At 38.0% G+C, this 17,517-nt stretch overlaps 1 protein-coding gene across 24 annotated transcripts in view; it reads right to left on the reverse strand.

Moving 5' to 3' along the window:
- The window catches only part of DLG2 (discs large MAGUK scaffold protein 2), a 1,018,327-nt gene that overhangs the window by 235,786 nt on the left and 765,024 nt on the right, over nt 1-17,517 (reverse strand). For 22 of the 24 annotated variants that reach the window (XM_049823421.1, XM_049823420.1, XM_049823428.1 and 19 more), the window contains one exon: nt 4,788-4,856. The exons of the other annotated variants lie outside the window; for them this stretch is intronic. In XM_049823421.1, the coding sequence (XP_049679378.1) occupies nt 4,788-4,856 (69 nt within the window). The remainder of the gene's footprint in view (nt 1-4,787; nt 4,857-17,517) is intronic. 24 annotated transcript variants of the gene reach the window in all.

Consider the following 17,517-nt stretch of genomic DNA (forward strand, 5'->3'; position numbering starts at 1 on the left):
ATCACACAAGAGAGAATTTGAAAGCTTAAGCGGCTGAAGGCCTGGAATATGCACATACACCTTTTTAAGAGACTTTGAAGTTCAGGCAAACCCAAACTTACTCGGCTTATTTAAATTTGCCTTTATACCTTCTGCAGCTCTGCTTCACAACAATTTAGAGGAAAAATGTATCTGTACTGCTCTCACCTATTGTTTTACTACAATATCACTTCTGTGGCATCTGGGCTTTTCCTTTTCCCCTTGTTATTCCCCGCAGGCTTGGCAAAATCTTTCCATCACGATGTGAAACAGCACTACCCCTCGCCTTCCTCCCCAGACCTCCCTCAGATCTACCTTTGTTGTGAGGTTTCCAAACCACCACGACCTGGCAGCGGTGGGAGCTGGCAGACTTTCCTGTCTCCAGTCCCAAGTCCTTCACCACCTCGGAGCCTAGGAGAGGCTGAACACATCAGTGTTACCCACCAGCGTTGCATCTGACCCAGTGAGGTCTGATCCCTGATTTGTGACTCTAATTATTATTATCAAGATTTCAGTTACGATTGACAATGACAAAAATAAGGAAATCTTCCTCTTGTCTATTACTGTCCCATTGAGCATCCCAGGCCAGAGGGGTAACTTCGCCTTCTTAAACTGAAACAGCATTCTGGTCATGTGCAGAGCGTTCATTTTCATTACCTGTACTGAACCGTGACTTATTATTTCGTTTTATTAAATGTTGATATACTAACAACTAAGAACTAGGCCTTTAATGAGACCTTCCTTTATCGTGTCACATAGCAAAATATTATTTTGCTTACTACAGTTAGCCATAAAGCATTTTATCTGTTCATTTGACTAAGGTTTCCTTGGCATTTCTTGTTGATTGAATGTTGGCATTAACTGTAGAAGCAATACTTTATCCTAACTTTAATACTGACTACATTTTTAATGCATTTATTCTGCAAACATCATGTCTAACTTGTCACAAACTTTGAAGTATATTTACTATGAGGGAACCTACAGGGAGCCAGGCTTCAACCTGACTGATGCATGCATGAGTGCACTGGCTTATACATGTGCAACCTTATTTGTTTTGTGGGAACCCCTCTGGACTTCAACAGGCTTCCTTCCATTTTGTCTTTTGTAGAGAAATTAAAGCCTGCACACCAGGCAATGTTTTCTGCTTACAGATAGCAACATCGAATTGGCATACAGGAATAATCTCTTATTTGAAAAACTGGTCTATATTTTTACCATGACACCTGGTATTTCCTTTAAAAGTGCAGGAGTTATGTCTCCCAGATTTGAGAAAGCTCATTGATTTCTAGAGTGACAATGTAGGACAGATAATACGCTCTTTATCTTTGAAAGGGAGATGATTATTCCAGTTCGCTTATTCATTTATACTTTGTCTCACATAAGCACCTGTCTCTCTTCCCTGATCCAGGAGGTGCATTATTTACGTGCTAATAATCAAAATAAGTCCTGAAAACTGCATCTCTCTTCCACCTGCTATACCCAGCACAGACGACTCCATACTAGAAAGGTTGCTTTGTATCCTGCTTTTAAAAACTATTGGTTCCATATTGAAACCACTTTTCTATAAACTATTACTTACAGCATTCGATGGCTCTATTTACCATGAATGCTTCAGCTTTAGGCAACCTCAGTGCCCTGTCAGGAGACAGGAAGTATTCAAAGGCTAAGAGAATACCTAAAAATAGCAGTGCCTCTAAGCGATGTTTCGAAATATCAATACACACAGTCCGTTAGTAGCAAGCATCCAAAATTACTTTATATAAGACACTTTTGAAACACAAAGCGGTCTGTAGTATCTGTCCTGTTCAGAATAAAAATTCTTACCCTTAGTCATGGTTCAAATGCTGTTTATTTACATATAAATATTTATATATATATATGAGATACTCAATCACGTTGATAAATCTGTTTAAAATTTCCATCGAAACACTCTTGATCAAGTAAGTTGAACAGTTTCTAAGCAGCTCAGCAGAAGAGATGACTGGTAGCATATGAGATACAATTTAGTCTGAATGTCAGCTGCAGAGAGAATAGCTATCACACACCACTGACTTTATAACTTCATGCAATAGTACAGCAGGATTTCCAAATAACAGGTTTTAGTTTTCATCCAGTATTTTTCCTACTTTGAATACTCACAATTAAAATTGTTCATGAAAACTTTTTCAAAAACCTCAAGCCAACAAATTCAAATGTTGTAGTTTTCTTGTTTTTAAATCATGCAAATAAACCATTAGGGAAGTTACTAATTAGATCGCACTAACAATGACATCAAACACCTGTGAAGTTCATGCTTTTATACACATAATAAATCTCCTCATGTACATAAATCACTTCATGTACAGTTATTACTCCGAAGAATATATGGCTTGAATATAAAGAAAATTTAATCTTTAAAGACATCTTTATTTTTTTCACCTTGCTACTCATATTTTTGCTGTACATTAAGTCCACAAAAGCCCTCCCTGAAAAAAAAAAAAATTTGTTTTTATGTATGAATCCATTACCTAGACGAAAAAACTATTGAAGTTTTTTAAAAATCTATTCTAGCCAGCTCAATTATCACATATTCAACAGGGTGGAAAAGAATAAATGCCAGCGAATGCAATTCCCCCTGTATTTCTTTAACCCTCCCATATTTCATTTCTCTTTTACAGGACCCAATAATTATATTACTTCAGTGACTACGCAATCAGTCACACAGAGCCAGTATGCAGGTCACAAATGTAAGTGTGTGCTAGGGATGCCTTGCAGGTAAAGCAGCTATTTACAAAGTGCATCTCAAACGCAATATAATGACTCATCTAAATACAGGACTCTACTGATGGCAACCCAGTTCCTAAAAGAGAAAAGTAACTTTGTTTTGACCTCAAATTGTGTTAGCTATAAACATACTTAGCAGCATGGACTTCACAAAAAAATTAGAATAAATCGAGCTTTAACATAATGAAATATTTAGGGCTGAGCTGATTACTTAGTTTTGCTCAGCGGTGTAATAGGCTAACAGTCCCACTTTCCTATGTGAAATGAAATATGACTCAGTGTAAGTTGATTAGTAATAATTACAAGCCAGATATTCTTCTACCTCCTGAACAGCAGGAAACCTGTAACATCAATTGCAGATTTCCTGCGCTCCGATGATTCATACACAATACATGCAAGTTGTCTGCGTGGCCAGTACAGATTCTGCAATTTATCTAAAAATTCACATAGACAGATTGATTTCCAAATTTCAGTAGGATTTTAAACCTACAGGATACCTACTGAATTACGGAGTCCAGCAGACCAAGTCGGAGACATCATAATAGAATTTCTTTCCTTAAATCTCAATTTAGCAAATCCTGTTTTTCTTTTTCCCTTTTTCTTTTTTTATCCAATCACCATTTTAACTAATAAACTTGTTCTTGAAGCTCAGTTTTATTTCAAGCATCAATTTATTCATGAGTTCATGATTTGAGGAAAAGACAGCAGAATTTATTGTGACTCTCTGTTGACTAGAGAGAGAGATAAAGAAAAGAAATCCAAAATGAGGGTGTTTAAGCACTGAGCCAGGTTGCCGAGAATTTGTACAATCTCCACGTTTGGTGATAGTCACAGCTCCACTGGATGAGACCCTAAGCAACCTGATCTAACTTGAAATTAGCTCTGTTTTGAGCAAGAAGGTTGGATGATGAGGGCTTCTTTTATAAAATTACCTTCCAGATAACAGCCCTTAAGCCACAGGCACTTTTCCTGTAGCAATTTCATTATTCAGTCTTGTTTTTGATGAATAATTACTATAGCTGTCCTACACATTTTAAATAAAAACTTACAATCTTAGATCTAGGTACGAAAGAAAAAATTGAGACTTCTGAGGAAAACATTTCAGGCTTCACTTAGGAGTGGTTTATTTCACTTATCTACCGTTTTATTTTCTGACTGCACCACAGTAAGGTTGTAACATAAACCAAAATACAACAAGATGACACCTTTCCTCTGTGGAAACTTTGGATTCTCACTTTTATCACAAGAAAGAAAAGATTTGAAATAGGATCTGAGAGCAGGCAATGACAAGTTATTACCCATGCCTACAAAATATTTCAAACAGTTCCACATTTCTATGGGAGGGGAGAAATAAATCTAATATTTTTTGTAAACTACACCAGTCAATGCAACCAAAATCTGTGCTTCAGTGTTAAATATCAGCTTTTCTAATATCGTAAAATGCAAGAGTATTAACTGTGGTTGTGAATTATTCATATTTTACCCAATTATTTTTGTTAAAATGGAGTCAGCTAAGTACTCCGAGCTATGCTTCTACAATTAACACATTAATATACACAGATACACACCAGCACAGGATTATTATTCTCTACCAGTACTTCTTCACCCTTAGTTCGGGACACCGCTTTGTCAAAAAGAACTCATGCATACATTAAGAAAATAGAGTAAGCCTTCACTGGGTATTTCCATGATTAGTGGGAACCATTTTACAGCTAACACATGTAAATATTAAGACTAGTCAAGCGAGATGAATTGAAGAAATTGTAGTTAATGTATCTCCATGACAGATATTCTCATCTCCATGAAAACCAAACCACCCAGTGTAAGTACCTAGAAAGGATCAGCACTAATTTGAAAGTATTTATTTCTCCATCTCACAGACTTAAACACTGTGGGATGCAAAACCACATCTAGTTACCAGCTATGTGTATGTGGGTAGTTCAGTGTCTGGCTTAGAGGTATCTGAGAGCTCTACGGGCAGCTTCAACAGAGGAGAATCATCTTACCCTTCCACAGAAATGGTCCGCTGCAAGCTCACTGTGGGTGGACGTGTTGCAGTGCTGTGCTGGGAATGACTGTATGACCAAGGAAGAATAAAGAAAAGCATTTGTTAAAGAAATAGAAGTTTCTCTTGTTCCTATTGTCTCTAGCAGCTTAGCTAATGCCAAAATGGAAATAACAATCAGATTGTTTTACACTTGTCTAAAGCATTTTGACTTCAGTGATGCTCATCTATTCAAAAAAGGGCTCAAGCCTACAATCCCTCTTGTTTAAAATCAGGTTTCATTCCTCATTAAGAGCAGATAATGAAAAGAATAACTCCCCCTTATCTTACTCTTTAAAAAAAATACATATATACACACACAGTTCAGTGACTTATAAAATAACTTGGATGCTTAGTGTTCTGCTAAATATACTAACCATAAAACACAAAGTTAATTTCAGAGCAGGAGGTAAAACGGTAAATGATAATATCAATCTAATTCTCAGTGTTTCTCAGGCAGAATGCTCAGTAAAAGAGGACATGCACTGCTTACAATTGCACCATAACTTAACTTTGAATTTTACATATTTCAACCAACTTTCAGTATTTCTACCAGATTTTAAGTAGCTTCGAGTTTTTCCACATGAAATTTTATCAAAGACACAACATTCAGAAAAAAACATGGCATTTTCTAAGCAAAACACAGAGTCTCTGGAAGAAAAATCTTTTTGATTGAAAATCCAGAGGTCTAATGGCTTCTCAGATGTTATGTTGTCATGACTAAGGAACCTCAAAAATAGTTATGTTACAGAAACTAAACAAATTACACAGTATACATTAACTTCAGTATTGCACTATTTCATAACAGTATTGCACCACTACTATTCATGTAAATATAAATGGATAACAACACAGCATCAAAGGAATCTGCAATAGTAAATTACATTCCTTATCCAAGACAATGTGTTTTTTAAAAAATAAAAAAGCAGAAGCATCTGGGTGTTATCTTCTTATTACTTTAAATGGCTACATCACACAGTGAGGCCCAGTATTAATAATGCAAAGTACACATAAAAAATAAATGTTTAAGTTAGTTTTATATCACTGATTCTAACTGCAGATTTTGTCTGGCTTTCAAGCTTCATATACAACTTGAGCTGTTTGCTCAGAAGAAGCACAGCTTATTTTCATTAAAAGCTAAAACATTCCACGTTAGTGAGCAACACATCTATTTTATATGCATTTTATCCTGTAGCATAGCCAATGCTGTCTGTCTGACAGAAGAGATGTGATTTTTTGTGTAGCACATAGAGTTGTAATGCACAATATCATGCCACAGGACAAACAAAAGACCTGCTACCTGCTGGTATTTCCTGTTGCGACTATTGTTAGCAAAACTGCTGTATCCTTACTCTCAGTATTTTGGAAGCTTTGTGGGAAAGTATATTCCCCTTATCAGAAGAACTGCAGAGTTTTTAATCTGTTTTATAGCAAAACATTGGATGTACAGGAGTATCATGAGTCTCTGGCATAGTGTGAACAGAAGAGTTGAGTTGGACAAACACTGCAGAATAATAATTTATGAATATTGGTTAAAATGTCACATTAAGTTTGCATCTCGCAAATTACTTAGGATGCATATTTTTAAACTACGCTTTTTTAGTGTTTATGCATTTTTTAATATTTAAAGTTTAGGTTGTGGCTTGTCTTCTGTCCCTCTCCCTCTACAGAGCTCAAAGGGAACATACATCCTTACATTCCTGTACTGGTTTCCCACACAAAATTAATATGGAGAGAACAGCCTCTCCCCCAAATTTCCCCCCCTGTGTACGTGAGACAGAAGTGGCGCAGCAGAGCCATAACTCCTCCACCTTTTCCCTGTGCCGCTTGACTATCAAAAACTTCGTTCCCTGAAGTTGCATCATGAGATGCAAAAATTCAGCTGGTACAAGGAACAAGAATCCAGCAGAGAGGAGGGACGATGATGCATGTCACGGCCCTCTAAGTCATATTTGACATAGTCAAGGTCTGTTTATAAGAGAAGGATGGCAAAGCTGTGTCTGAGCTATACTGCTGATGCCAAACACATAATGGAGACTTTAAACATACAGCTCATATTTTTGCAACAGATGCTACATATTTTGTGGGGAAAAAAGATCTATTAACAAGGCACGGCAAGTCTGCAACTGAAGGTTTCATACAGGAATTGGGTTTATTTCACAAATGTTGTGTAGTGTTCTGTTTTTCAAAGGAATGTTGTCATAGGAAAGGGAAGCTGAGGAATGACAGCTGATATGGCACTTTGCCTTAAAATATTTAAGCCATCTCTCCCTGTTTCAAGATCTCCTCCTCACTAGAGCCATGGCATACTGTTACGACACCATACCTACATCCAACCACAACTAGCCAAATTGGCTAGAATTCTGAGAGCTTTGTTTCTTTTCCCCAAAAAGATTTTAGCATTGTCCTATTTTCACTACAGCAAACTTACTTATATAACTCTGGCCAGCTTCAAAATGAGCAAAATTATGAGAGCATTAAAGGTAGGACTTTCAGCTGCTAAGTACTAAAACCAAATAATTTCCCATTTATCTACAGAACTAGTAACTGAAGACGGTCACAAAAACATATTGAATAGTAAGCACTTGGGGATGTGACTATGTTTGGATGTTGCAAATAAAAAAATGGGCTACATTCACCAAAGTAATTTACAGAACGGTGAATTGATGCTCCTGCACCGGAAGATTCAAAATGAGGAAAGGGACCAGTCTGATCACTGTAATAGACTCTGAGTCCCCACAGCGATACTGCATTTTACTGATGAACTCAACTACCTTTGCGGATTGATACTTAATGCAGGCTACTTTGTGCAAAACCTGAAGGTTATAACCTCTCTGTTTCTAAATATTTTATATAATGGATGAATAAATACTAAGAATTTTGTCATCATACTATTCATAATGGCCTTTACGCAATTAACAAAAACTCCTAGTCTTTGTAAAAGATCTCTCTTTGACATCACACGCTTTTCTTTAACATGGAACAGATTACCTCTCTGAACATCGATCTACCTAGATCTAAAGCTGATATTGGCTGTGCTCTCATAAATTTATTACTGGATTTCACTATTCATGTGTGTTAAAAAAAATCAGATATCTTTTTATAAAGGCAAACTGTTATTGTTTAAAACATATGATTCCTATTTAGAAAGCTTGGTGAAAATGCTATTTATGAACTTTCTAAGGAAAATCATTGTTGAAATACAAAATTGAAATGAAAGCAAACATTTCCAGAAGTGACTAGAAGCACCACGTTCCTTGATTTTGGGTGTCCAGTCTAAAATACTTCCAAAACCCCACTTTGTCAGAAGAAGGTATTCATCCCTTTCAGAAAATCAGATGTGTAACATCCCAGCAGAAGAGACCCAGAACTCACTAATCACTCTCCTCAGCCACCTGAGAAATTGTGCCACGCCACCACATGTGCTTGGTAGTTACCCTCACACAGTATTGTTATGGCTGGGGCAAGAAGCAGCAAATCAATCAAAGGATTATCCAGACAGGCTGGGAAAAGAAGAATATTCAGAGGGAAGAGCAGATTCTTGGGAAAACAAAATATATTTCAATGATGGAGTGAAAAAAAAGACTAGGATGGCAATATAATTTTCTGTTATATCAGATGTTCTATTAAATATTGTAATCCCATAAGAAGTATGAATTAAAGCAGTGATTTCAATTCAGCATTCTCCTGAAATTACCCAACCATTCAAGCACTAGATGTCATCAGTATGCCTCACTGGAATGACTACCTTGTTATGCAAAGCTGTGCGAGGAACCTTATACCTCACTCCTTCCAAGAAAGGGGCTCAGCTATTGGCAATAAGACACTCATTAGAAACCCCTTTCCAAACCTCAGCGTTTGTGACATAGAGTTTAAATAAGTCCTCAGCTTTTTTCATGAAAATAATTCATAACTGGTGGCATGAAAACTCATTTTTTCTACATAATTATAAAAATCAAGTTTGATGCTCAGTACGAGCAATACAATGACAGTTGAAAATCAAAAATGCACTTTAATCACTGCTTGACACAAGTGGTTATGCAGTTGGAGACAGAAATAACAGTCTGGTATCATTCCTAGCTGACTTATTTAAAAGTTAAAGCTCCTGGTGGCTTCTGTCAAAGTGGTGGAATCAGCAGAAAGAAGCCGTTTCCATCACATGCTTAATACACTCGTGCATGTGTCATGTTTTTTGTAGCACAAAAGAAAATAAAACTTCTGAGTTACTGCCACCAACATTTTCTATGATGAATGCCTACACATAGACATTTACATCCCTATTGAGATAAGTGGGTAAGTAGCGTATTTTTACACACACAGATCTAAGTATCCAAAGTTCAACATTTAGGCTTATAAAAATGCTACCCTTTCTCTGAAATGATACAGAATGAATGTGTCAATAGTTTTAATAATATAAAGTAATAATATTTCAATAAGCTACGCAGTACAACAGCCACACAAGATGGGTTTTCCCTGAAGAAATGAATCTCAAATCCTGTAAAATACCAGCTTTAACTTAATTCCATTTAATTTTAGTTCATTGAAAACACAGTGAATATATTATTCTTGTAAGACAATTCGTATCAGTGAAGGAAGAAGGAATGAGATTCTAGATGAATAATAAGGGGCAAAACAGGGAGCAAAGAATCCAACCTCTCTTCTTTAATGGGTTTAAGTTGTTTTTTGTTTTAAAGCTATTTCTTAAGCAAGGCATGCCATTTCATGACTTTGTTAAATACTAAAAATAGAACAACCTGCTGTCAAAATATTTTTTAAATGCTTATTATGAAAATAATAATGTCAATAAGTATTGTAGTAACAAGAAGGTGAGTAGCCAGTCTCCTTAGTTTTAGTTCTGTTCTAGCCTAAGGGTGCTCTGCAGGCACTTCTGCTGTGTGGGTGATGCTGAAACTGGAGGCAGCATCATAAACCCTTCTTCCCCTGAAGGGACCACATGAACTACAGCCTTCCCTTCTCAAATGGCACTTTCACCAATGCACAATTCCCAGTGAAACCCCAACCTGGGATGAAACAGTCATATTAGGGAAACATTTATTGTGTTTTAAACTTCTATAATGCAATTTGGCAACTAAAAATAAGGGCAAACCAGCATTAAAGGATCAGACTGCATGACACTCAAATCAGAGTTCATCCCAAAGCCTGCCTATTGCATTCAGGATGAAAGAAAGAAGGTTGTCACAATCTGATTTTTTTCCTGGTCTCTTGCTTGTATAAAAAAAATACACATTGTCTTTACACACAGGGAACTAGAAAAGTCATCAGCTTTCCTCTCCTACCAACAAAGAACAGTTTCTTCTTTTTGCTATAGCCCTGATTTAGGAAACCTTTTGTTTTCATACATCTTTGTTTTGACAAGTCAAAACTGACAGCATAAAAGTCATTTGCTTCCTAAATCAATTGACCTGCATCTTCTTATAAAGAAGCAGTGATGCAGCTCGTGGCACAGGCTGGATTGAGATGTCCCTGAACACTGGCTTCGGAGCAGCATTCTTGAGATCCTAATTCTGAAACTGCCACACGGAAGAAAAGTATACAGAACTCCATTTGTCTATGAACACATTCTGTGCAGAACCTCCCCCCCCAAAAAAAAACAAACAAACAAACAAACAAAAAAAAACAACCCCAAAGCCCCCCAAACTAGAGCTCCTAGTTATTCTTTGTTATTCACAATACTAAAAGAAAAAAGATTGATAAATACAATATTGAAAAAGTTCCACTGGAGAATAGTGAAGGGAACGCTAACACTGTTTGGTTTTATGATGTATTCTCAATATGTTGTTTCTTATGTCAAGGACTGGAGGTAGCAGTGCAGTTGTTTATAAAACTTCTAAGCCTTTGCTTTGATGGATGTAAGAGTTTAACAAGTCAACAAGCTTTAATTCCATTAATGTGGAGTTTTAATTCAGCTCAGTGAAGTGAAACCAGCTCTTCCTGATGCTGCCGACAGCTAAACTTCTAACTTAAATGAGTTTTTCCTCTCCTGTGGGATTAATTAGAAGACCAGGGAGTGCTTTTTTGGTATTAATTTTATCTCAGCTACAAACAGCTTGATAATATCCAATACTGACAGTTACTGACCCATCTTAGAAGTGTCAAACTAACCAGACAGTCTCCCATCAGAGGTAAATAGGAAACTTCAGAGAATAGGACATTCAACCCTGCTACTTTCCGATCACCCTTAGGCAACAAAGCCATATATGAGATGTAACCCTGTTTTCACGCATGGGCACATGCAGTGAGGAGTTTTGGAGTGACTTAGCAACCATAACTCATTTTTTTAAAGTAGCATCTGTACATACTCTATGAATAGTATTGCTAAGCTAAATACCTACCAAGTGGAAAACAGAAAAGAAACAAAATGAAGGATTAGGCTGTCACTCCACCTACAAATACGTAGAATAAGGACCACACTACATGTCCGATCAGGTTCTGTGGAGTAATTTTACTTGCACGAGTAAAGTCAACAAGGTTGCTGCCCTCTTCCTTCCCTTCTCCCTTCCCCCCTTCCTCCCTTCCTTCCCTAAACAGTAGCCAAAGAGAAGTGGTTAGCCACATACCAGGACTTAAGGTATTTGAGTTATTGCAGCCCTAAATTAGCAGTAAGGCAGAATGCAAGGTGAAACTGTGACTCAGAGGAATACTTCAGCTCCTGGAATAAAGCTAATTATCCACCTTTGTTAGCAGTGCACCTAAGTCAGCACCTATCTTCAAAGTGGTAAAACATCCACTGACTTAAAATCTGCTTCCTTACAGCTGAGGTAATTGCAGAAGATAATGATAAGCTTTAAAATATAAAAAAATATGCTTATCTGAGAAGAAATTGTTATTTTAGTTTGAAATACAATATTTAAAACAGCTGAAGAAGTTTGGAATCATGTGAGGGGAACTGAAAATAACTAGGAATGCTGTTTAAAGGAGTAGAGTGGAGAGGATATACTCTTGAAGAAGTTTCACATGGAGTCTAATGTTCCCATGTAGAGTAAATACTGACTTACACAGTACTGTGAAGAACACAGCATTGTGCAAACCAGGCATACTAAATGAAAACCATAAGAAAAAAATACTGTGACAAATCAATACAAAATTAAGTGGAACAAATTTTAGGAAACATGAGACCTGTTTTAATGACTCAGACATAGTACCTTGCTCATTTGGGAGGTTAATCTGTTCTAGATGTCACTGTTATGTACTGATTTCTGTGGCAACATAGATTTTTAAATTTTGTTTAAATTCCTCCCTTTCATCCCATCCTTCTAATTCTTTACGTTCCTTGTGCTTATCTTCTCCTCAAACTTTGGACAGAATTTGGTTTTTTAAAGTGAGATGCATAAATCTCCACGGCATCCAAGACATTCTGTTACTGTTAAAAAAAATGTAAATCTCAAGTCTTCCTACTAGCCTCTCAGTTGATTATTGTTATTTATATTACTGTAATGAATATGAGGAATGATAAAGCCCCACCTGGGAGTTGAAGTACTCCCTGATGAAGTTAGTTTAACAATTATACCAGCTGAGGACTGAGGTTTACATGTCAAAATATTTGCAACAACTGAAAAATGTATGCAGGTATGTAAAAAAAAAAAAAGGGAGAATGGTAGAAAAAAAGAAAATCTCACCTTCTCAGTTGCTTAAGCAATATCAGATGGAAATGGTCCAAGAACATAGCAACTCTAATTATAGTTGTGGGAGAGGATGTAGTGCTACTTTCATGAATTTAAATAAGGAGCATTTGTTTAGGAATGACAGAAAACTTCCTGATGCACTCTGCATGGCCTCCTAATTACCTACATCTCTTGGTACCCTGGTACCAGTGCCTAATACAACGCTGAGTTTTCAATTCCTTGTGGAGAAAGCAGCTGTTACCCTCCTCCCTACTCTTTGACATGATGCTTCTGTATTTCAACATTGCTAAGGTTTTTTTGCCATGCTGCTACATTTGAATGCCATACCTCATTTACTGTTTGCTATCACTCCTAATTCTCTTCTGGCAGTCGTGCTTTCCAAGCATTACCATTCCAATGAATTGCACAGGGTGTTAGAGAATTGGAGACAGTTTGATTTCTATGTGACAGAACAAAAAGCATTCTTGCTGGGTAAAAAGAAATCAGCTTCACCAAAGGAAAACACATGCTATAGTGCAGAAAAATGTCTTAATCAGTTAGGTCTTTTGTAATGTAGTTGAAAGAAAGATGTACTTTAAAAAAAACTTCTATTAAGGATGTCTGGAGACACTAAATGATCAGAACGTGTTGAAACAATTCAAAAGCAGAGTGCCAAAGCTTGTGGCGTTATATGGCTGGAAGTAGCCATTCAGCTTCTCGCTCATTTTACGTATATGTATTGGGTTTGTGTGGCAAGGGTTTGGTAACAGGGAAGAGGGAGGCTACAGGGGTGGCTTCTGTGAGAAGCTGCTAGAAGCTTCCCCCATGTCCGACAGAGCCAATGCCAGCCGGCTCCGAGACGGACTCGCCGCTGGCCAAGGCCGAGCCCATCAGCTACGGTGGTAGCACCTCTGGGAGAGCAGAGTGATTCAGAAGAAGGGGAAAAAACCTGTGTGGAGCAACTGCAGCCGGAGAGAGGAGCGTGAAGATGTGAGAGCCCCAGCCCTGCAGACCCCAGGTCAGTGCAGCAGGAGGGGAGGAGATGCTCCAGGCGCCGGAGCAGAGATTTTCCTGCAGCCCGTGGTGATGAAGACCCTGGTGAGGCAGGCTGTCCCCCTGCAGCCCAGGGAGCTCCACGGGGGAGCAGATCTCCACCTGCAGCCCGGGGAGAGAGGACCCCACGCCGGAGCAGGGGGATGCCCGAAGGAAGCTGTGACCCCATGGGAAGCCCACGCTGGACCAGGCTCCTGGCAGGACCTGTGGCCCCATGGAGAAAGAGAGGAGCCCACGGTGGAGCAGGTTTTCTGGCAGGACTTGTGACCCCGCGGGGGACCCACGCTGGAGCAGTCTGTGCCTGAAGGACTGCAGCCCGGGGAAGGGACCCACGCTGGAGCAGTTCATGGAGGGCTGTCTCCTGTGGGAGGGACCCCACGCTGGAGCAGGGCCCGAGCAAGGAGTCCTCCTCCCCCTGAGGAAGAAGGAGCAGCAGAGACAACGTGTGATGAACTGACCCCAACCCCCATTCCCCATCCCCCTGCGCTGCTGGTGGGGAGGAGGGAGAGAAAATTGGGAGTGGAGTTGAGCCCAGGAAGAAGGGAGGGGTGGGGGTTGTTTTAAGATTTGGGTTTATTTCTTATTACCCTACTCTCATTTGATTGGCAGTAAATTAAACTAACTTCCCCAAGTCGTTTAGACCGTGATGGTAATTGGTGAGTCCTTCTCTTGACCCATGAGCTTTTCATTGTATTTTCTCTCCCCTGTCCAGCTAAGGAAGGGAGTGATAGAGCGGCTTTGGTGGGCACCTGGCATCTAGCCAAGATCAACCCACCAGTCCTTATTTGCTATCCTTGATTTCAAATGTCAGTATTTTTCCTATTAAAAATGGAAAGCAATAATACAGGCATCTATATATGTATAGACTTTCTTTGGGTATTGATGCAAGTGATAAGAGTAGGAAGCACAATTTTTCAAGTAGAAACTTAGATTCCCTGACTTTCAGCCACTCCGCTGGCCCACTGTCCTTCCCATTGCACACAGCTGGTGTAACTGCATTTACGCCCAGCACCAAGAGATGCAGATGGCAGCCTTGCGCCACCACAGCTGAGCCTCTGCTGCAGGCCACTGGTTGAGTTGGGTGCGCAGGCAGTATGTAGCACAATTCCCATTAGTAGCTTTTCTGTGGCAACTGCGATACACAGCACTCACCACTGTCCCATGACACCACTTTTGATGTAGTTCTAGAGCTGTGCATTGCTTCCATAATGAAACATATTTGTTGCACACAAAGCGTATTAGGTTTCTGTGCAAGTAACAACACAAGTATCTGCACCAAAATCCCTTTCCAGTTGAAGCAAATGTCTAAAGACATTACCAAGGACTTGAAAAAGGGCTCCACTTTTAAGAAACCTTGAATGGCAAAACTTAGACAGAAATCAAGGAATATCTCAGAAGTTTTAGGATAACTCATATAGGCACAATAGGAAGAATCATGTAAGATTTGCACTCCAAAAATACCAAATTGCACATCATACATGTGCTTAGCAGTTACATAGTTGGGGGCGGGGGGGGAACAGAAATGAGTAGGGAAGTTCTCTAGTAAGGAAATTGTTCCTATTGTCTAAAGAAAAAGCTCCTCTAATTTATAGTCTGTGAATACAGCACAAATTCTGAAATGCTGTAAACTAGTAAATTGTTCATAACGATGCTAACAGCCAGTAAGATCTTGAATTTCAGAAAGTGTTAAGACCAGAATTTTTAGCTTAACTGGTTTATTATTGACAATAGAACAGGATGAACTGGATTATTTTTGTCAACATTCAATTTCATAGGAGATATGTACTCAACAGGAGGATATGAGAACAAATGGTTAAACAGACACTAGAAAAATTTGGAAGGACCTCACTTTTTCATGTACTTTTCCACCACAGCCCACAGAAGTTCATTTGAATTTATGAATACCACTTAAAAGACTGTTGAGAGTTCCATTCAGGAATCAGAGACCTAATTCCAATTCAGGATCCCAAAAAAGGGAAGTATAATGTGATTTTAACACAGAACTCTGTCAGAGCAACCTTGTCATTAACAAAATGGACAGAGATTATGACTTAATGGTTACACTGATCTTGCAATACTGCATTTAGTGCCTCGAACAGCTTAGCTTTGCTTTCTTTTCTCAAGGGAGGGTTGACTTTCTTTGCACTGAAGATGATACTTGAAAAATAATTCATAGGACTTTTATACTGCATCTGTTTCTTTTTTAAAGAGTAGGGAAATCATAGATAAATAAGCCTAATGACAGAGCTCAAATAACTGCAAGCCATTAAACTAATTTGCAAAGTTTCTACCCATCTCCATCCAAAGAAAAACAAGCACATAAAATTCTTTTCATGGTACAGTCATTGCACTGAATTTTACTCATTCAAGATAAAGCATATGGATAATAACAATTAATTAAAGTGATTTAAAACAGCAATGAAAAACTGTCTGATGCCAAACCATACCATGCCATTAACAAACATTTCTATATCCCATGAGATTCTGTATCATTATACTTGCACAATAAAAACATTCCTACAGAAATTTAAGTTTTAGTATTGTTTCTGCATAAGACCAAGTTCATCTCCTCCATACTTACTAACTCTCATGTGTGCGTTGCAATGAATTACACTAACTGTCAAGGTGAAACAGCTAGAAAAGGAGTATATTCAGCTTCCACAGAAGTGGTTCGTTAAAACAAAAAGAATGATCACAACAGAAAGAACATTGATTTACAATTACGATCTGTCAGAACAGCACACTTTATATTGCAGTTGCTCCTGATACAATGTTTACTGCACCTGTGTGATACCTTCTGATAATGTTATCCCTCCTATTTGGATATACATTATCTCTATGCAAGCTAGGAATATGGGTTGAATATCTGTCTTTTTTCAACAGACCAGAGGTGAGAATGTAATCCTACATAAGCTGCAGTTTAGTCTCACTTTCTCTATCATTCAAATCAGCCCAGCATGCATTGTGTGCATGTGCAGCTATACCAAACACAAAAAACAATAAATCCTAGAGAAACACACACAGAGAAAAGCAAAAGTAGAAATAACGTAATGCACAGAAACAAATGACATCCCAACAGAATACATACAAACAGCAGTGAATGGTAATTTGAAAATGCAGAAATATAAAGAATGCGTTGTCAAAATGAAAGATGAATACTGAAGAAATTCAACAGCTTAAGCCCTTCTGTTTCTAATCTAATCTATACAAACCATGATTCTTGGATCTTTTTAATTTGATAGAAGTTGGAGTTACTCAGCATTTCATGGGAAACATGAGGCATTTTACACTGAGGTCTAAGAATGAAGTATACACTAGAACTAGATAAAAAAAAAATTAAAAATCTATTAATTTTTCTCATTCTGGGGTTACTCACAATGCAACTGTCAGCCATAAGCCTCTCCCATAGAAGATCACTGTAATATTGTCCAAGCACATTGTGCCTTGGATTAGCTTAATGATGGGGTAGATAATTTATATGTTCCATTATGTCAATCCTCATATCCCTAAATTGACATATAAAACATCATTTATTTAAGATGTTTGTTAAATTCAATCTTTGAAGAGAATTTTAGCTATTTAGAAAAGAACTGTGAAAGGAATTTATGAAGAATTTTACACTTGGAACTAGATGATCTTTAAGGTCCCTTCCAACCCAAACCATTCTGTGATTCTATGATACTCTATGCTTGTCGTAGTCGTTAAGGTGAATTGTTTAGTTACGAACTTAATATATAAATCATTTGAGTAAAACACTGGAAACTGGTTTTAAAAGATTTGCAAAATTAGCAAGCATGCATACATGACTGAGCTGATAAACAGTCAATTTGTGATCCTTCTGGGAGCTGATTTAATATCATTAAGATGCTTAATAGTGTAAGTCCTGGACAACAGCCTGAGTTTCCTTCACTAAACTTTTCAAATATTTCTTGTAGTTTAGGGATCACTTATAATTACAATCTTCTCATCAGTCAGCCAGCAAACCCAAGGTTCTTGGGTTATTTCAAGGTTACTTTA

Source organism: Accipiter gentilis, chromosome 19 (genome assembly GCF_929443795.1).
Source record: "Accipiter gentilis chromosome 19, bAccGen1.1, whole genome shotgun sequence".
NCBI classification, from domain to species: domain Eukaryota; kingdom Metazoa; phylum Chordata; class Aves; order Accipitriformes; family Accipitridae; genus Astur; species Astur gentilis.